The sequence below is a fragment of the Electrona antarctica genome (genome assembly GCF_951216825.1).
Source record: "Electrona antarctica genome assembly, chromosome: 13".
Classification (NCBI taxonomy): Eukaryota; Metazoa; Chordata; class Actinopteri; order Myctophiformes; family Myctophidae; genus Electrona; species Electrona antarctica.
In genome coordinates this window covers 20,485,378-20,506,222 of record NC_136794.1, presented here as the reverse complement: position 1 = coordinate 20,506,222, position 20,845 = coordinate 20,485,378, and the positions used below count along the sequence as shown (strand labels likewise).

The window sequence follows — 20,845 nt, the reverse complement described above, 5'->3', positions numbered from 1 at the left end:
CATCATCAAGATGTGTTTCACCATGTTAATGATTTTTTTCAGACCTCTAGTTCTAGGAAACACAGAATGGGGGAACTTTTTTTATTATTGCCACACAACAGCTCTAAGGTACATTAATGACATAGTAAAATGTTGAAAATTAGTGGAATGCCCCTTTAAGTATAAACCAAGCTATACGAGAATGAGGTTTTTGTGCAAACACAGTATGCATTCTTACCTTCCTGTGATGAATAATATGAGTAAAACCCACTTCTTGTTTTTTGCTGCTCCCTGTAAAAAGGTACTACAACACCCCCACGCAATTACCATTTTTGAGGATTTTGTGTATTGGACCGACAGATACGTCAACCGAGTGATCCGAGCCCATAAGTGGCATGGGGAGAACCAGACAGTGATGCTGTACAACCTACCTCAGCCCTTGGGTCTGGTAGCGGTACACCCAACCAGGCAGCCAGCAGGTATGATGGATAATGCACAGACAGTAAATGATCCTTAGTTGCTGAATATGTCTCCGTGGCTTGAAGCATTTGATACTGGATTGTCCTAGCTGGGCACAGTTTGGCCGTCTTGTAGGTCAGCTCATTACAAATCTTTGGCTTGGTCATTTCATCAAATTAAATATTGTATTGCCAGTATACAATGGTTCCATTGTATTGGAAATCAAATTCCATAATAACCTCACGACGATTGCATTGACTGTGGCGTGTGTATGTGTATGTGTGCGTGTGCGTGTGCGTGTGCGTGTATGTGCGTGCATGCATGCGTGCGTGCATGTGTGCGTGCGTGCGTGCGTGTGTTGGCTGTATATAGGTGACAACTTCTGCTTGGGGAGTGCCTGCACCCATATCTGCTTGCTTTCGGCTGTGGGGCCCAGGTTCTGGACATGTGCCTGTCCATCAGGCTGGACACTGGCTGCTGACCAGATGACCTGCGTCAGAGGTAGGAATCCTTCCAAAAGAGAGAAAGCACTCATCACTTGATTTGATGAGAAAGGAAGTCAGGTCAAATGCAATTAATAAATTGATCTAGGGCAGGCCAATAGTTTATTTATCTCATTGTCAATTATCATTTTTTATAATCATTATTTTTTTACTATCATCAAGTTCTGCTTTGTAATTCTTCTTGTTTTGTCCAGCTTAATGCTGATAAGAGGAGAATCTTAGAACGATTTGGACTCATATTTTGGATTAAACTAGGGACGTGTCAACAGTATCCCATTTTAGATTTCCGTGTAAAATCCTGTTTCAGTCATAAATATTAGGAATCATAAAAGCATGTCTTAGGTTTCATCAAGACAAGGGGCCTATAATCCAAAGTCCATGGAGTCGCCTTTAGGTCAGCAGCTTAAGCCATCTCAGGTTTCGGCTCATTCAAGCCAAGCAGAACGCATTCTCCCTGGAGGCCAATGATTATCCAAGAATGAAAATGCCCCACAACCATCCATTGACTCTAATCGCTGATGACAAAGCAAATCAGATTGTGGAACAAACTTTCACCAGTCAATCCTCATTATAGATAAAAGGCTGTTTTCCTGGATTGAGTAAATCAGTGATCCCTCATTCCCAGTGGAGATCATACACTAAAGGTGACTTTTAGCCATAGATGAGGTTAAATCCAGGTGCGAGGAACATGCTTGTATAAATCCAGTTTGTGGCAACACAGAAGTGCCACTTTGATCTGCTGTGTAATCCCAAACATATTGTAGAAAAGAATAGCAGCACTCACGTTGTATCCTGGAAGGATTTAAAGTTTTATTTTGTTCCCCCCAGCAGCAAACAACAGTGTGGACGTTTCGGCCCGAGAGCCTTCCTCAGCGTGGATCAGATTCACGCTGAGGAAGGCTCTACTCGGGCCAAAACGTCCACACTGTCTGTTGTTTGCTGCTGGGGGGAACAAAATAAAACTTTAAATCCTTCCAGGATACAACGTGAGTGCTGGTATTCTTTTCTACAGTCTGTATCTTCCAGAACCGTGCACCCGTGACATAATGACGTGGAATTACTCTACCGAGTGCTTGCTTTTTCTTCTTTATAATCCCAAACATATTTAATGATTCGGTGACTGATTAATACACACTATTGCCATTGAAAAGCATATTGTTGATGTTCCCAAAGGTTACACAAATGTGTTTTTCTTCTCGATGGTTTGTTTCAAAGTTGTTCATGTTTGTATTTTTTGTTTATTTTTCAATGAATCTGTCTCTTTGTTCACGTCAGTTGAGGATCCTTTCCTGGTGGTTGTAAGGGACAGTATGATCTACGGCATTTCCCTGAATCCAGATGAAAAGAGTAATGATGCAATGGTTGCTATCGTTGGCCTTCAGAATGGCTACGATGTCGACTTTGATGACAACGAACAGACCATCTACTGGGTGGAGCACCCGGTGAGCCTAACCACCACAGCAGTACTTCTCAAAATCGTTTGTGTCAAGGACCCCAATATTATTGCATTATGTATTTGGCTGTGGACCCCCAACTGTAAAGAATGTGTTCCAGTACAAGGTACAAGGCTGAGACACTTACTCTATGCAGTAAAATCAGAGTGCTCATTTAACCATGACAGGGTCAATTTTGCCCCAGAGTTAATTGAACACTCCTATTTGTTACTATGGGTCCATTTGGGTCAAATATTTACTTTCTCAAAGTTAATTTATCATGAGGCTATTACTGTGCACAGAACATATTCTAAAAAATCACACCCGTGTGAACTGAGTGGTGTAAGGTTTTATATAGCATGATCAGCTGTGGTCTGACGTAATGTCTGACGTAATGAAATCACACAAAATATGTTAAGTAAAAAAAGCTATCATTTTTGATAAATGTATGTATCACACCTGGATGTGATTTCACAACTGGCTGTTTTTGCGCAGAGAAAATGACCACGGTTGCTACGGTCATCCAGTTCACCCGGGTGTGATTTAATTACGTCAGAAATTATTTTGAACATAGCAACCATGGTCATTTTTTTATGCACACAAAAGCCAGTTGTAGGAGTGGTTTACACCACTCAAAAATATATACATCATCTGTCCACTTTGTTCCCCAATCCCCAGGGTGAGATCCACCGGGTGAGGTCAGATGGCACCAACCGGACAGAATTTGCCCCTGCTGCCATCCTGGGCTCCCCCGTTGGCCTGGCTCTGGACTGGATAACTGAGAACCTGTACTACACCAACCCAGCTACACAGTCTATTGAGGTAAGAAAAACTGTGCTTGTCTTCTCAGCGGGTAAAGGACAACTGAAATGTTGAATGAAGCTGCCATTACTGAGTAGGCTTCTGTCGGTTCTATTTATCACATCTGTGTGTGTGTGTGTGTGTGTGTGTGTGTGTGTGTGTGTGTGTGTGTGTGTGTGTGTGTGTGTGTGTGTGTGTGTGTGTGTGTGTGTGTGTGTGTGTGTGTGTGTGTGTGTGTGTGTGTGTGTGTGTGTGTGTGTGTGTGTGTGTGTGTGTGTGTGTGCTTGCGTGTGGTGCGCTTTGTGTGTTTTCACACGCTTGGCCAGGTTTTGAAGCTCAGAGGGGAAGTACAATACCGGAAAACGCTCATCACAAATAACGGCTCTCCGACTGGCCCTGGCACACCTATTGGCATTGCAGTGGACCCGACACGTGGGTAAGCCCCATTTAACACAGCCCTGGCATGGACGCTCATCCCTACAGCCACTGAGCCTTATCGGCCTCCTTAGCGCCATCTGCTCTTTCCTCAGAGAAAGAGCTCAGGCAGTGATACTGAACACCAGTATTGGACAAAGTACTTAACCCCAGTACTTGAGTCAAAGTATAGATACTCCTGGTCAAATATTACTCCACTGCGAAGTGAAAAGTTATAGTGCCCCAATATTTTCTTTTAATAATACAAGTACAAATCGTTAATGTCGGGCAGAAACCTTGTTTATATTGATATATTGTATCATCTTTGTAATGTTTTGTTTTGTATTTTTGTAAATTAGTATTCTGAGTATTATGTTCCTGAGTATTAATTTATCTGAGTTACAAATTGACGAATGAACACAACTATATTCCCATCGTTAATTTGTTTCAGAAAACTCTACTGGACGGACCAGGGCACAGAGAGTGGCATCCCAGCCAAGGTGGGATCTGCAGACATGGATGGTTCCAACCCTGTCATCCTCTTCACTGGCAACATGCAGCACATTGAGTTTGTCACCCTAGATATCCAAGAGAATAAGCTGTACTGGGCCGTCACTGGCACTGGCGTGGTGAGCACTTACGGCTAATTCATACTTTTACTCTTGGCAAATAATGTGCCTCAAGACAGGTATTCACTGATGGATATGTCACTATTTAGCATTCATTCTTAAGGTTTTGAAAGTTACTTTTGAAATGTAATCACAATATCACATACATATCACTGATTACTAGAATTGTAATTCGTAATATAATCATTTAGATTACCTCATCAAAGAAATGTGACCTTATTTCACTTGATTACGTTTATATTACTTTCTATATTTAAGCCCGGATATGCGCATCCATATAAACACAATGTCTGACATTATGACACATACAGGCTGTCATGTTTTGATTGGTAACTGTAACTGATTGCAGTTCACTTGATCATTTCAAAAACACAGATAGAGCGCGGGGATCCAGATGGGAGTGGCCGTCTCACCATAGTGGCCGGCCTGTCTCACCCGTGGGGCGTGGCTGTCTTTCAAGATTACCTCTACTTCTCCGACCGCGACTTTGAGGCCATAGAGCGCGTAGACAAAGCCACGGGTGCCAACAAGATTGTGTTGCGGGACAACGTCCTTGGACTGAGATCGCTGAAAGTTCACCACCGAGAGAGTAAGTGTTGATGGACTGTGAGGAAGATGCTGCACATGTTGAAACGCAGTCGCTTCTATGTACCGCATGACTCATTGTCTTACTGTCTCTCTCTCTCTGCTTTCTGCTTTCTTGCGTCATATTCACTCTGCATCCTCAGCCATCGCGGGGACATCCAACGGATGCAGTAACAACATTGGGGTTTGTGAGCAACTGTGTCTGCCGCGGCCCGGGGGTCTGTATACCTGTGCGTGTGCCACAGGTTTTCAAGTCAACGCTGACAATAGGACCTGCGCTCCGTACCAGTCCTATGCGGTCATCTCCACTCTGTCTGCTATCAAAGGCTTCAGTCTGGAAGGGACAGATCATTCTGAGACCATGGTGCCTGTAGCTGGAAGAGGTGAGTGTGACTTCTAAAAGGCTGTTATTCCAGTAGGAGAGGACGTTCTACTAAATTAACACAGAATTCTAACATTTTATTGAGAGCATAGCTGGCTGATTGCCATGTTTGAATTCATGCTAATGACCCGTTAATGGTCTTGCAGGCCGTAACGCGCTACACATTGATGTGCACATGGCGTCTGGCTTCATCTACTGGTGTGACTTCAGCATGACCGTGGCATCACAGAACGGCATCAGGCGAATCAAGCCAGATGGCTCAGGATTCCGTAGCGTGATTACATCTGGAATTGGACGTAATGGGATAAGAGGCATTGCTGTTGACTGGGCTGCAGGTACTCTATCAGCACGGTACTCTCATCCTCAAGCTGCTATAGAAATTAATGAATACTAAAAATGTGTAATTTTTAATTTAAGCTAAATTAATATTTATAACAAAATAACAAAAAGTGGGAAAATATATATTTGGTCCCTGGAAATATATTTAATGGTTTGTATTTGCATGGTATGGTACTTCATATAAGGGCATGACATGCAATTTGTATTGATGAATTAAGATCATTGCTATTAAATGGTAGTATAGATAGATTTATGGTGCATAGGGCATAGCAGTGGCGTCTATTTTCTGGTTAAATTGTAAATTTAACTATATATTATAAAGTACCCTTTTTTGCGGTTTTCTTTTGTTTGTTCACAGAATCAAATATGTTGTGGCCATGATTCACCAGAATCCTGGATGGCTTGATTCTAGGATTAAAATAATTAATTGTAATATAAATTAAATATTTTTGGAAATCTCTTTGGTAAAAATGAATGGGGTCTGGAACGATGGAACCAGAAAATGGCCACTGCTATGCCCTATTGACCAAGCTGATCTGTATTGGTGATCACCTCCCCCTTTTCAGCTGTGTCGGGCTCAGTTACACAGTCACGATGGGTCGCTGGATATTCATACTGATTTGTGCAATTGCAAATAATGCCAGTTACTCAACTTGGATATTGTTTTCACAGGAAACCTATATTTCACCAATGCGTTCCTGACTGAGACATATGTGGAAGTGGTCCGGCTGAATTTCACCTTCCGCAGGGTACTGTTGAAGACCCAAGTGGACATGCCCCGCCACATTGTGGTGGACCCCAAAAACCGCTATCTGTTCTGGTCGGACTATGGCCAGAATCCTAAGATTGAGCGGGCACTTTTGGATGGTACAAACCGCACTGTCCTAGTATCCTCTGGAATTATAACCCCAAGAGGCCTGGCTCTCGACCAGCAGACTGGCTACGTCTACTGGGTAGACGACTCCTTGGATATGATCGCTAGGGTCAGTCCCGAGGGTGGGGACACGGAGATCATTCGTTATGGCAGTCGCTACCCTACTCCATTTGGGATCACAGTGTTTGAGAGTAGTATCATTTGGGTTGATAGGAACTTGAAGAAGGTGTTCCAGGCTAGCAAAGAACCAGGGAGCTCAGAGCAAGCTGCCGTCATCAGAGACAACATCAACATGCTAAGGGATGTCACCATCTGGGACCAGCGCACCCAGCCCACCTCGGCCCTGGAGCTTAACAACAACCCCTGCGTTGAGGGCAATGGCGGCTGTTCCCACTTCTGCTTTGCACTTCCGGGCACCCCGACCAGGAAGTGCAGCTGCGCCTTCGGGAACCTGGCGGCAGACAACGAGAGCTGCGTCGTGTCACGGGACGATTACCTCATCTATACCACGGAGAGCACGGTGCGGAGCTTGCGTCTGGACCCCGAGGACCACGCGCAACCCTTCCCCGTGGTCAATGTGCCACGCACCTCGGTGGCGCTGGACTTTGATCTGACGGACAGGAGGATCTACTTCACACAGAGCTCGGGGGTGGGCTCGGGCAGCATCAGCTACATCAGCCTGTCCTCTGTCACCTCGTCCCCCGTAGTGGTGGCCTCAGGTAAAACATAGGCCTTTAGTTTGAGGGAGAGTGCACACTCTGCCGATCGCTACTGTTTTCATCCACACACCCCCTAGAGCCTCAGAGTTACTACAGGGGGGCTGCCAAATCGTTGTGTCATAGAAACTTTTTTTTTTTTACATTAACCACTTCAACCCTAGCATTCCTATTCTGAGGGGAACGTGCTGCAAGACGTTGTGAGCTTGTAGATCTGCTATTTTCGACAAAGAAGTTTAGTGTAGTGGAAAAAGAGCAGACCGAGTACAGAGCCAAGTTTACTAATTATTTTGGGTTTAAGTACTTTATAGAACAGTGATGTAGGGTATGTAGATGTAGTGATGTAAAGCAACTTTGATGATTGCCACATTGCATAAACACAAAAATAGCAAAAATAGACGATCTACAAGCTCAAAATGTGTCGCAGTGCTTGTCGCAATGCTATGTTTTTTATTGGAATCCTGAAACGTAATTCTAATTATGTAAACTTTATGAACTTAAAAAAATAATACATAAAAAAGACAATAAAATGTAATACTAGTCATTGAGCCACTAATATAGACTGAAGTAATTAAAGCTGTTTGCATGTCATGTTTGGATTTGTAACAGCTGAAATCAATAATATATCAGTATTCCGATATTAACCTGCGGGCCGCATGTGGCCCAGGTCCGCCAGTTGCCCATGTGTTCTAGATAGAAGGTCTAGACTAGAAGGTTTGTGGTGTTGAGTTGACGGTGCTGAGTGTGATGCATATGTTTGGTACAGATCTCGGGGCTCCTGATGGTATAGCATATGACTGGATCAACAGAAGGATCTATTACAGCGACTACATCAACCAGAGCATCAGCTCCATGGCAGTCGATGGCTCTGAGAGGACAGTTATCGCTCATGTACCCAGGCCACGTGCCATTATGGTGGATCCGTGCAGGGGGTAAGACTGTAGTAACAGTATCAAAATAATCTTATCTTCCACTCTGTTGAAACAAAATACTTTGTTCTAACTTCCAGGTCTGTACGGTAAAAGTTAAGCATATTTCAAAACAGTGTAATAGTACTGTACAGTGTTGTCCTATATATTGTCCCAGTAATGGACTGGCATCTTGAAACAGTTCTTTCCACTCTCCACAGCTATATGTACTGGACAGACTGGGGGACCCATGCAAAAATTGAGCGAGCCACTTTAGGAGGGAACTTCAGAACAGAGATCGTGAATAGCAGTCTGGTGTGGCCCAATGGCCTTACCCTAGACTATGAAGAACAGAGGCTGTACTGGGCAGATGCCAGCTTGTAAGATTTTATGATAGCCTTCTTTAAACATTTCCATCACTATGCAGTATTTGTATTATTGTCTATGTGGCAAATTTCAAAATATATTACAATATATTACATATATTACATTATGTCACATACTGTGGGAACATTTTGTGTTTATTTCCAACACCATTTCTGGCCTGTCACCAGACAGAAGATTGAGCGCTGCTCTCTTACCGGGGCCGACCGGGAGGTCATAGTTGGCACCGCGATATATCCGTTCGCCATGACCATGTACGGCCAGCACATCTACTGGACAGACTGGAACACGCGCAGCATCTACCGGGCCAACAAGCACGACGGCTCTGACCAGCGGGTGATGATCCAGAACCTGCCGTCTCGACCCATGGACATCCACGCTCTGGCCGGCAGGAAGCAGCAGCAGTGTGACAGTCCCTGTCAGCAGTTCAACGGAGGCTGCAGTCACATCTGTACACCAGGTGCGTATGTATGAGGGCTTCCCATGCATCATCTGCATGCTGTAATGCTAATGCACTTTGACTGTGGGTGTCCTATATGCAGTGGTGGGAAGTAAGTAAGTATATTTACTTAAGTACTGTACTTACAATTTTGAGGTACTTGTACTTCCAATACTTTTTCCTCTACTCCATTCTTTTGTACTTTTACTCAAGTACAGTTTTTTATTCCAGACTTTTACTTTGAAAGTATTTCTACATTGCAAGTATTGATACTTTTACGTAAAAAATGTGAGTACTTTTTCCACGACGGCCTATCTGTGAAGCCAACCCAATCATAAGGTTCTGTCCTACTCTTTATTAATCTGTTCAGGTCCCAATGGCGCCGAGTGTCAGTGTCCGTCAGAGGGGCGGTGGTACCTGGCCGACAGCAAGTACTGTATCCCTGACAATGGGACGCGCTGCAGCGCGGCTCAGTTCACCTGTATGAACGGCCGCTGCATTCGAGCCCAGTGGAAATGTGACAACGACAATGACTGCGGGGATGGCAGTGATGAGCTGGAGAGAGTCTGTGGTAATGGATTTCGTGAACAACAAGAAACTTTCTGTCTGCTATCCGCTTTTGTTTGGGTTTTTTCGTTATCCTTTTTTACACATAATTTATCTAGAATGTCACTGTTGATAAATTCCTGTGCTGGTCATTAGCACCCGTAGAGTGGTGCGAAGCTCCCTCTGTCTGTCAAATAGAAATCAAAATACTGCTCTGCTCTGCTCTGCTCTGCTCTTTTCTTTCTGAAATACTGTACCCTTGCCTTTACTGACACTAACATGTTTCCGTTTCTCACTGTAACAAATCTCTTTTCCAGGACCCAAGGTTGATTTCAGCTCTTTTGGTGTGTATGCTTGCGTTTCACTAATCCAAAATTAAGTGACCTTTAGTTTCCCCATAACAACTCAAATGAATGTTAACAAACTAATCTGATGTGCTCATATCTTGCATGCAGTCCCTCAAGTGGCATCGTCATTTATTGCCTTGTCAGGTAAAATGTCAATTGTGTACAGTAGTGTACATTAGTGTACATTAGTGTTGAATGTCAAATGTTCTTTTCCTACATTAAAATATATATATATGTATTTCTTTCTTTTCTTTAAAAAATTTAAAAAAAATTAAAATAATTTAAAACAAACAAATCTAGGAAATTGTGCACTGGTAGATCTGTTATTTTCACTAATCTCTCTTTTGGGTCTCGACCTGAAACGTTTGGGAACCACTGCCCTAGCTCACTGGTTCTCAAACATTTTCATCTCAAGAACCCCTAGGTAACCCTGATAGGTATTTGGGCATCGACCCCCATCTGATAGGATTTAGTTTTGTGACAGGCTGGGTAATCTTCTCCTCATAAGAGAAGAGTACAAGTTTGTACATGATTAAACATCACTCATCCAATTTATTTATTGTGTTCTTTGATCGGCTGCAGCCTTCCACACCTGCGCGCCCACACTGTTCACGTGCGGGACAGGCCGATGCGTGCCGTACCACTACCGATGCGACCACTATGACGACTGCGGGGACAACAGCGACGAGCAGGGCTGTCTGTTCCGACCCTGCGACTCCAACACGGAGTTCGCCTGCAACAATGGACGCTGCATCGCCAAGGAGTACATCTGCAACGGCATCAACAACTGCTACGACAACGGCACCTCGGACGAGCAGAACTGCCGTGAGTGACCCAGTGTTGTATTTTGGAGGGCCTTGATGGCGTCATAATGGCTCATTTTAAACTTGGTTGCATATTTAAAATAGCCGATCTACAAGCTCACGTGTCGTACTGCGACATGTTGTGAGCTTGTAGATCTGCTATTTTCAGTATGCAACCAAGCATAAAATGACTTGTCTTTTAGTTCTACTGGATCTCTTCTCCACTGGTCTCTCCCGAACATTTAGTTTTCATTTGTTGACAAAATTGTCAATAGATTTAGTCTCAGTTTTAGCCATCGTAGCTTGGTTTTTATTTTGTTTTTATTTTGTTTTCGCCAGTAAAAAATGTTCAACACTACATGAGTGAGTCCATGTCCATCCTGGGAGCACCTATACAGTATCTCAAACAGACCTAGGTGTTTTCATATAGGTGCTCGTTATAGTAGCTGATTGGCGGGCTAGAAATCAGAGAAGATCAGAGCTAGTAAGAAGTAATAGATAAAACTATACAGCTTTCAAGACACCGTTTTAGCCCAGGTGACTCTGCTTTATATTTAAGTGACTACGTCTCATAGTCTTGACGCATAGTCTCGGCTACAAGTTGTGCTTTCATTTGAAATGTACCCATTCTGCATACTGTGAATAACATTTTCAATCAATCAATCAATCAATCAATCAATCAATCAATTTCAATCAGCTAAGCCGTTTTTGTTTTTTCCGTCATCTCAGCGGAGAGAACCTGCCTGCCCGAACACACAAAGTGTCAGTCCACCAACATCTGCATCCCACGCTCCTACCTGTGTGACGGTGACAACGACTGTGGGGACATGAGTGACGAGAGCCCCACACACTGTGGTGAGTTGACCTGTGAGGTGGGCTTTTCCACTGTGTTTCTACTGTCACATCATTCCGACGAAAAGCTGGAGAGATTGTAAAAGAGCTTCTCTAAAATGGGTTTGCATTAAACAAGTGGCGGACGTCAAAGGCGAAGAGTGAAGTGAATTAAACAATGTTAAGTTCTTAAAACTTCACGTTTGCTTCCGTATTGCCGCCGAAACCGGGTACCTTGAATGCATGTGCACGTTCGTGCATGGGCATGCCCCATTCATGCACGTTCGTGGTCATGCATGCACGCTCACGCACGGGCACATGTATACGCACCATAGTCGCAACCATAGTTGCATACAGGCAATGACTGATTGACACACATCAGTGTTGAATTTGGTATCCAATGCAAACATTACGCATGTTTTCGATTGGCTAGGTTAGCATGTACAGATTGTACACAAACAGAACATGATAAAAGTCTATGCAACTGCTGAAAACAACTATTATTATTTGTAATTGTGACGAAAACCGGGACAATTTTGTAGTGAATGTTGAAAACCGGCACATTTGCGACACACAGCTTGAAATCAGGACAATCCCAACCAAACCAGGACTCCTTGTCACCCTCTCTCTCTCTCTCTTTCTCTCTCTCTCTCTCACACACACACACACACACACACACACACACACACACACACACACACACACACACACACACACACACACACACACACACACACACACACACACAGCCACTTCCACGTGTTCCCCGACTGAGTTCCGTTGCTCCAGTGGCCGCTGCATCCCCACCCACTGGTACTGTGACGGAGGGTCCGACTGCACCGACGGCTCTGACGAGCCCTCCTCCTGCAGTGAGTAGTAACAGACACAACACATCCCACCCCCACACCATCATGAACCGCCTGGCTTTGTGCGTCTTCGTCTATTGCTATTATGAGTTTTGTGTCTGAGTCTGTCTGTGAGCCTGTGAGAGTGATGTACCAGAGATTGTGAGTCAGTGGTGTATGTCTTTGTCAGGGATGTGGTCAGTCAGGCCTCCTATTGTCTGCCGCATTCCTCCACGGTGACGCCCCCCAGTCTCCTCTGACAAACAACCCCTCCCCCTTTGTCCCCCCCCAGGGGTTACTGAGGCGCACTTTTGGCCTTTGTTTAGTCAGCGCACCGCGCATGGGAATGTGGCGTTACCATGACTATTTTGAAAGCCTGCCTAGTGTTGAATTGTGTCTTGGTTATCATTTTAGGAACAACAGGCATTAAGTAATGTAACCGAGAGCCAAGAGGTGACTGCATAATGCAAACATTTGAATATTGAGTATGCATAGTACACACAAGTTCCTCAGTCACAGTGGTGTTGAGCTATATGTACAGTTAATGATCATGACATAATATGATTCATGCCCCCCAGCCACTATGATCAGAACCTGCAACCCAGAACAGTTCCGCTGTGACGACGGCAGGTGCATCGCTGCATCCTGGATCTGCGACGGAGACAACGACTGTGGAGACATGAGTGATGAAGACCAGAGACACGACTGTGGTAGGGGTTCCCTCACTTTATCTCCAGTCCTCTCCCCCGCGGCATCTTGCTCTTGTTATTATACATCCTTTTCTCTATCTTCTTCCCTTTGTCTACTTCCTCCCCTCATAGGGCAACTTGTCCCCCATCTTCTCCTCTTCCCCCCTCCTTGCTAGTCCCCTTCTCCTCTCCTCTTTCAGGACACTGGTGAGTCAAGATGCCTACTGGTGGGGAAGTAATTTTAGAGCAGTGGTTCTCAAAGTGGGGTACGGTGACCCCCAGAGGTCCTTGGGGGGGGTTTCAGAGACAGATTAACATACAGATTAACCATTTAAGTCCTATTTTACACTAAAATAACGAGATGTAACGCGTCTAGATCTGCTATTTTTTGCTATATCTGAACATTTCATTTATGATTTGGTTTGCCTATTACATGCCCAAAATATGGAAGCCAGATTGAAATTGGTTAATTTCACCAGTAGAATGTAGTCTAATGAATGTACCGGTAAATGTAAAAAGAAAAAAATACTTTTCAGATTGCTTAATTGATTAATTGAATACTTAATTGACATGACTATCAACAGACTAGTACATAGTACATTCATAGGTAATGCTAAAAGGATTACATAAAAAGCCATAAGTTTCACTCTCCTCACCTACAGTATAGACAGTTGTAGAATTGTGTACTAAATCTAATCTAAGAACAAAAATGGGGGTCCCTGGCACCAAATGGGGGTCCACAGTCTAATATGTATCGACTTGGGTGTACTTTCTGTAGGACCACAGTGGTCAACAAGTCCCCAGGACTTTTTTGTGTTATCCTTTCTAAATGTCCAACTGTACCCTCCGTGCTGTATACATTTCTGACTAATAAAGTATTAAATCAATCAATCCTTGACATGAAAATGTTTGAGAACCACTGTTTTAGAGTGGGGTAGACGGTGCCTAGCATCTCTGGCTCCCATAGATGTGTCTCCCGCCAGAGTCCTAAGGAGTTAGCATTCCTGATTTCTCCTGCCTCACTCGCTACTTTGTGCGCGTCTCCTTTCCCCTGGCTTCCTGGCTCTGGGTGGATCAAGACTCTTATGTCATGTCTCACCAATGTGGGATTCCAACAATACGATGCCCAGAGCAGAAGGCTTCAGTGCTCCCTGCTGAGACTTACTTCACAATCTGCGTGCGTGCGTGCGTGCGTGCGTGCGTGCGTGCGTGCGTGCGTGCGTGCGTGTTTTGAGGGGGGAGTTGAAATCACAGCTTTAAGTTTGGACACACGTCTGGAATCTCTGGACTATGAAAAATCTAGGGTGATACAGTATACGCAGTCATTATTACCGCCATCCATCCAGTGTCTTACATGGAAAACAGCCTACCTACAAGCTCACAACGCATTGCAGTGCGATACGTTGTGAGTTGGTAGAGCGCCTATTTTCAATGTGCACCAAAAAATAAAAAAGCAGGCCTTTAACGTAACTCCTCCTGCTGTGCTTGGCACCACCCCTGTCCCCCTCTCAGCCAATCGCACGTGCACAGCTGCTGAGTTCACCTGTGTGAACAACGATCCACCTCAGCGGAAATGCATCCCTCATGACTGGGTGTGTGACGGAGACGCGGACTGCGCAGACGCGTTGGACGAGCATCAGAACTGCTCGCGGCGATCCTGCGGCCCCAATGATTTCAGCTGCAGCAATGGCCTCTGCATACGCAGCTCCTACAGGTCAGAGAAATGTGGACCCAACAGGGACAAACTGAATATTATAATACAGGAGAACACGCAATATATTTTATTTATAGTCATACGGTGTCAACTTTTTCATTGAAACAAAAGTTATTTCACTGGTATATTTTTCATGATAATCATTCCACATAATGTGTTTTGACAACTTCTCTAAACACTCGTATAGAAGTTTTTTTTTGTGTTGCCAAAAATACTTCTAAAAGTAATGTTACACTAGGTCGTAGGACAGACAGTTCTTGCTCTTTGAGAATGATTGTCATGCCTGGCATTCGCATGAACAGTGCTTCTTCCTGTAGTGTATATAAATAAAAACACTGTGAAAATGATCTCCCGACGACAAGGTGTGACCGACGCAATGACTGTGGCGACAGCAGTGACGAGCGCGGCTGTACCTACCAGCCATGCCAGCAGCACCAGTTCACCTGCCAGAACGGCCGCTGTGTGTCACAGGACTTTGTCTGCGACGGGGACAATGACTGCGGCGACGAGTCCGACGAGCTGGATCACCTGTGCCGCACGCCACCACCCACCTGCCCCCCTGCACAGTTCAGGTGTGACAACGGACACTGTGTCCCTCTCAGCAAGGTGTGTGACAGGAACGATGACTGCGCAGACAACAGTGACGAGAAGGGATGTGGTGAGTGTGTGAAAGCCACACGGGCATGGGTAGTGGGATTGGGGGTTGACTGGAGGGAGCTTCTCAAACTCCCCTCTCGAGAGGGTGTGAAGAAATTGCAGCCACTTGTTGAATCAACCTGCAATCTTGTGCCATGCAGTGATTGATTCATTGCTACAGTGTATGTGAAACATAGCAATGCCACACAAGAAAAAAACCATATTGTTTTATGATTGGGTTAGGATGTAGGAAAGTACAACAAATGGTAAGCAATCTGACAGGAAATGAAGGTAGCAGTACCTCTGTAATGAGGTCACTGAGGTGGTAAACAAATTATGGTAGTAAAATAAATGATCAATAAATAAATGTCAAGCTTTACAACATAGCTCTTCTCTGCAATTGTCCTGCTAGGTATCAATGAGTGCACAGACCCCTCCGCACACCACTGTGACCACGACTGCACCGACACGCCCACTAGCTTCATCTGCACCTGCCGCCGCGGTTACCACCTCATGTCTGACGGCAAGACCTGCGACGACGTCAACGAGTGCGGCGAGACGCCTGGCGTGTGCAGCCAGGAGTGCGAGAACACGATGGGCTCCTACATGTGCAAGTGTGCCCCTGGGTACCTCCGAGAGCCGGACGGACGCAGCTGCCGCCAGAACAGCGGCATCGAACCCTACCTCATCTTCAGCAACCAGTACTACCTGCGGAACCTGTCGACGGACGGGGAGGCCTACTCGCTAATCCTGCAGGGCCTGACTGGCGTCGTGGCCTTGGACTTTGACCGCGTGGACAAGCGCCTGTACTGGATCGACGTGAGCCGCCGTGTGATAGAGAGGATGTCCTACAACGGCAGCAACAGGGAGGTTGTGGTCAATGGCGTGCTGTACGGCGAGGGCCTGGCTGTTGACTGGGTGGCCAGGAAACTGTACTGGGTGGACAGCTTCTTGGATTGCCTCAAGGTGTCTGAGCTGGACGGGCGCTTTGTGAAGAAGCTGGCTGAGCATTGTGTGGATGACAATAACACCTACTGCTTTGAGCACCCCAGGGCCATTGTCTTGCACCCCAAATATGGGTGCGTAGAAGGCATTTTATTATCCTTTTTACTATACTGTTGATTTCCATACAGGGTTAAGGACTCTGTGTTGTTGTTGTTGTTGCTGTTGTTGTTGTTGTGAGTAGATATCACATAACCTGATGTAATGTTCTTGGATTCCTGTCAGATATGTGTACTGGACTGACTGGGGAGACACAGCCTTCATAGGTCGTGTTGGAATGGATGGAACTAGCAAGGCAGCCATAATCACCACCAAGTTGGCGTGGCCTAACGGGATAACCATTGACTATACTAATGACAAGCTCTACTGGGCTGACGCACATCTCAATTACATTGAGTGAGTTGAATGATGTCTGTCATGCTGGCATACATTTGGCACTATGTTTGTTTGCGGTGAATGAAATTAATTTCCAACATACCCTTGACTTTTCCCAGGTACTCAGACTTGGACGGCCATCACAGACACGCAGTGTACGACGGAACTTTGCCACACCCCTTTGCTCTGACGGTGTTCGAGGAGACTGTGTACTGGACTGACTGGAACACACGCACGGTGGAGAAAGGCAACAAATATGACGGCTCTGAGCGCCAGGCCCTAGTCAACACCACGCACAGACCCTTCGACATCCACGTGTGCCACCCCTACAGACAGCCTATTGGTGAGTTTCCCCTATTCAAGAGCTCATTTCCTACCATCACTGGTAGATCCCCAGTTTGCGCCGAGATCTCTTATCACCTGTGTATCCTGATGTATCCTGCCTCTTAACTCCAGTTAAGTGTTTTATCAGCGGTTGCACAATGCCAGGCTTGTGCTTGCCCAGCTGTGCTGAATGGGATTTGTTTGACCCCTGTGACCTCTTTCTCGTGACAGTGACCAATCCCTGTGCGGTGAACAATGGAGGCTGCTCCCACCTATGTCTGATCAGTCACGGTGGACAGGACCACACCTGCGAGTGCCCAGACCACTTTCTGACTGTCCAGCAAGGGGGCGTGACCAGATGCCTTCCCATGTGCACCAGCACTCAGTACCGATGTGCTAACAATGAGCGGTTTGTACAGCTTCCTTTGCACTGTACCATTACTTTATACCTTGTGATATCATTGACTTACTTGAATATCAAGCTACTATTACTGTTAATAGCCTCACCCAGTAGCTTTTAGAAAGGTATAATGGTAGCCTTTGCCAGAGATGGGCAACTAAAGACTGGGCCTTTAGATCCAAACTGAATCCTTTCAAACACTGTTTGTATTTTTTAGAAAGGTTTAAAAAGTCCTAACTATTTCTTCAGATCATCCGAGACTTTAATAGGCAAAGAATCCTCTGGTTTCATGGAAATATAACTTCACATCAACAGGTGCATATCTATCTGGTGGAAATGTGACGGCGAGAGGGACTGCAGAGATGGCTCAGATGAGCCCTCTACCTGTCCCCCGCGGCACTGCAGGCTGGGACAGTTCCAGTGTAATGATGGCAACTGCACCAGCCCACACTTCTTGTGCAACAGCAACCACGACTGTCCAGACGGATCTGATGAAGACTCTGTGCTGTGTGGTGGGTCATGGTCTTTATATACAGTATCTGATGAAGACTCTGTGCTGTGTGGTGGGTCATGGTCTTTATATACAGTATCTGATGAAGACTCTGTGCTGTGTGGTGGGTCATGGTCTTTCATTTTATTGATCTGATGAAGACTCTGTGCTGTGTGGTGGGTCATGGTCTTTCATTTTATTGATCTGATGAAGACTCTGTGCTGTGTGGTGGGTCATGGTCTTTCATTTTATTGATCTGATGAAGACTCTGTGCTGTGTGGTGGGTCATGGTCTTTCATTTTATTGATCTGATGAAGACTCTGTGCTGTGTGGTGGGTCATTTTATGTTTTATATACAGTATTATTTCAATTATTTTATTAGGAATAACCCCTTGAGATACAGGATCTACTTTTTGAGGGGGTCCCAAGGACAGCAATACAATATTCTGTAAACATACAATACAAAACGATTAGCAGATAAAAATAATAAAATGAAACAAAGTATACAGTATGGTACAGTATACTTTGTTTCTTTAACATAGCTAAATTAGCTAAATTAGCCGATTTACAATGTCATAATTATTGAAATGCGACTGTTTGGACAAAAGTGATCGTCACAGTGGTAAATCAGATACCACAGGTGAGCCAGTGCCAGTGTGGCCCTGTCTGGTGGTTCTTGTTAGATGAGCTAGCTTGTCGTTCCCCACAGCTACCCACCAGTGTGAGAGCCACCAGTGGCAGTGCTCCAACAAGCGGTGCATCCCGGAGGCGTGGCAGTGTGACGGTGAGGACGACTGTGGCGACGGTTCTGACGAGGACTCCTCCCACTGCTCCAGCAGGACCTGTCGCCCCGGACAGTTCAAGTGCCGCAACGGACATTGCATCCCCCAGGCTTGGAAATGTGATGCTGAGGACGATTGCTTGGATAACTCGGATGAACCATTGGAGGAGTGCAGTGAGTGACACGCACACGCACACACACACATAGCCTACACGCACAGGCACGCACACACACATGCATCACTCTTGTTAATAATATTTTTACGCTAATGGAAACTGTACGATAAGGATTCCCATCTGCAAGATCTAGTGACTTTTATCAGATATACGTACCGGTATATTATATTACGCATTGCTTTTATTGCTATTGTTTTCCACATATTTCTAACCATTTGTAATGTATTTCTACAGTGGGACCGGCATATCGCTGTGACAATCATACACAGTTTGACTGCATATCGAACTACCGCTGCGTCCCGCGGTGGTCCGTGTGCAACGGACACAACGACTGCTTCGACAACAGCGACGAACAGGGCTGTGGTGAGACCCCCCCCCCTTTTAACATAACGTATATTATTAGGAACCAATGTTACCCCACTAGGCGTTGTGAAGCTGGTTGTACAGTTGGGGCGTGGGGCTGACTGAAAGGATACAAGTGTATTTTGTACCAGGTCTATGTTCCGAGTGAGTGAAGGGCAATTAGCCAACACCTCAGCCTCCTGTGGAACATTACAGTGCGATGGGGTTAGTGGGAGGCTGTGATGGAGGGGATCTCATCACACACTCCCACCACCACCATTCACCTCGCTCCCACAGATTTATGAGCTGTCTGGGTACATGGGTCAGTGTGTGTGTGTGTGTGTGTGTGTGTGTGTGTGTGTGTGTGTGTGTGTGTGTGTGTGTGTGTGTGTGTGTGTGTTGTTCTGTCCTTGTGTGGGGGCAGGGTTCACACAAGGCTCTTTGTACTTTGCAAGGAGATCCACACGCACGCACGCACGCACGCACGCACGCACGCACGCACGCACGCACGCACGCACGCACGCACGCACGCACACACACACACACACACACACACACACACACACACACACACATCATCCTCCTCCCCTCTCTTATCAGAGGCCCTCACTCCATTAGTGCCATCCCCGCGCAGGAGGGGAGATCCGCGCTAATCTGCCCGTAAGAATGCGTCAGCAGGGCCAGGTGGAGGGCTAGGAGGCTATCTCTGACCCCCAGCACGGTGTGGTAGAGATAGCTCAGTCCTCCACTCTCCTCCGCTCCTCTCTGCGCTCCCTCATGTCTCGTCTCCCACTCTCCTCCCCATGCAGTGCATAGACACAGGCTGGCATGGAGAGAGTTTACACATCCATCTTAGGCAGGCTGTTTTCCTGCTGATGTAATCTCTGCAGTTTTAATTAAAAAGGCATCGAATAACAGGACAATACTACATTGGTTTTCATCACACCACACAGTGTTGTGATAACTTGGTGTTCGTTTGACTCAGAGGGTGTCCGAATTTACCCGAATGGACCTGAAACGCTGAGGAGTTTAACGTGCATATTAAAGACCAGGTGATACAGTGTGAGTTCGATCCATCCATCACGCCACCATATATGGCCGTCTGTGTCAGGCATGCCCACATATGGAGTGTTGTGATGTCAGAACAGGCCAGCTCCATATATGGGCCCTGTCCAGAGCCCGGGCAGAGGCCTTTTGTGACGGTTCTGGGCAACCGTGGGTCCGACCGGGCACTGTACTCCCTGCGGGGGTGTGGAATTTGAAGTCGGTGGGGCGATAATTACATTTTGAAACCAGATATAATCATTAGGGAAAGTTTATTGCAACACAACTACACATAGTACATGCATAAACTTTCCCTAATAATTATATCTAGTTTCATTTATGATGTATTTTCTCTATTATTATTAAGGTTACTAGAGTGGTGCCCGTGTTGTGATGTCAGAACAGGCTAGATCCATATATGGAGAGATAGGGGTGATCAGGTCCAGAGCCCGGGTAGAGGCTTCTGTGCTGGTTCTGGACAACCAGAAATCCAGAGTACCCGTTCCACCAATCTGTCTGTGTCCCTTTTACGCCCATATATTTTAATGTTTCATTACTCGGCGACACTGAAAATTAGTTTAATTACTTTCTATTACTTACTATTTAATTTCGAGAATAAATAAAACTTGAATGAATGAATATGGAGATTTCTCTC

The 20,845-nt window shown here is 45.5% G+C and overlaps 1 protein-coding gene across 2 annotated transcripts in view; it reads left to right on the top strand.

Annotated features, from left to right (window-relative positions):
* Positions 1–20,845, top strand: part of lrp2a (low density lipoprotein receptor-related protein 2a) — a 61,613-nt gene that overhangs the window by 27,144 nt on the left and 13,624 nt on the right. For both annotated transcript variants that reach the window (XM_079519092.1, XM_079519091.1), the window contains 27 exons: positions 281–458; positions 811–939; positions 2,217–2,383; positions 3,053–3,196; positions 3,502–3,611; positions 4,041–4,218; positions 4,594–4,807; positions 4,947–5,186; positions 5,332–5,520; positions 6,197–7,117; positions 7,881–8,046; positions 8,244–8,402; positions 8,577–8,866; positions 9,216–9,416; positions 10,321–10,563; positions 11,271–11,396; positions 12,122–12,241; positions 12,796–12,927; positions 14,419–14,620; positions 14,983–15,278; positions 15,669–16,335; positions 16,484–16,654; positions 16,753–16,976; positions 17,189–17,366; positions 17,673–17,869; positions 18,557–18,802; positions 19,039–19,167. In XM_079519092.1, the coding sequence (XP_079375218.1) occupies positions 281–458; positions 811–939; positions 2,217–2,383; positions 3,053–3,196; positions 3,502–3,611; positions 4,041–4,218; positions 4,594–4,807; positions 4,947–5,186; positions 5,332–5,520; positions 6,197–7,117; positions 7,881–8,046; positions 8,244–8,402; positions 8,577–8,866; positions 9,216–9,416; positions 10,321–10,563; positions 11,271–11,396; positions 12,122–12,241; positions 12,796–12,927; positions 14,419–14,620; positions 14,983–15,278; positions 15,669–16,335; positions 16,484–16,654; positions 16,753–16,976; positions 17,189–17,366; positions 17,673–17,869; positions 18,557–18,802; positions 19,039–19,167 (6,217 nt within the window). The remainder of the gene's footprint in view (positions 1–280; positions 459–810; positions 940–2,216; positions 2,384–3,052; positions 3,197–3,501; positions 3,612–4,040; positions 4,219–4,593; positions 4,808–4,946; positions 5,187–5,331; positions 5,521–6,196; positions 7,118–7,880; positions 8,047–8,243; positions 8,403–8,576; positions 8,867–9,215; positions 9,417–10,320; positions 10,564–11,270; positions 11,397–12,121; positions 12,242–12,795; positions 12,928–14,418; positions 14,621–14,982; positions 15,279–15,668; positions 16,336–16,483; positions 16,655–16,752; positions 16,977–17,188; positions 17,367–17,672; positions 17,870–18,556; positions 18,803–19,038; positions 19,168–20,845) is intronic.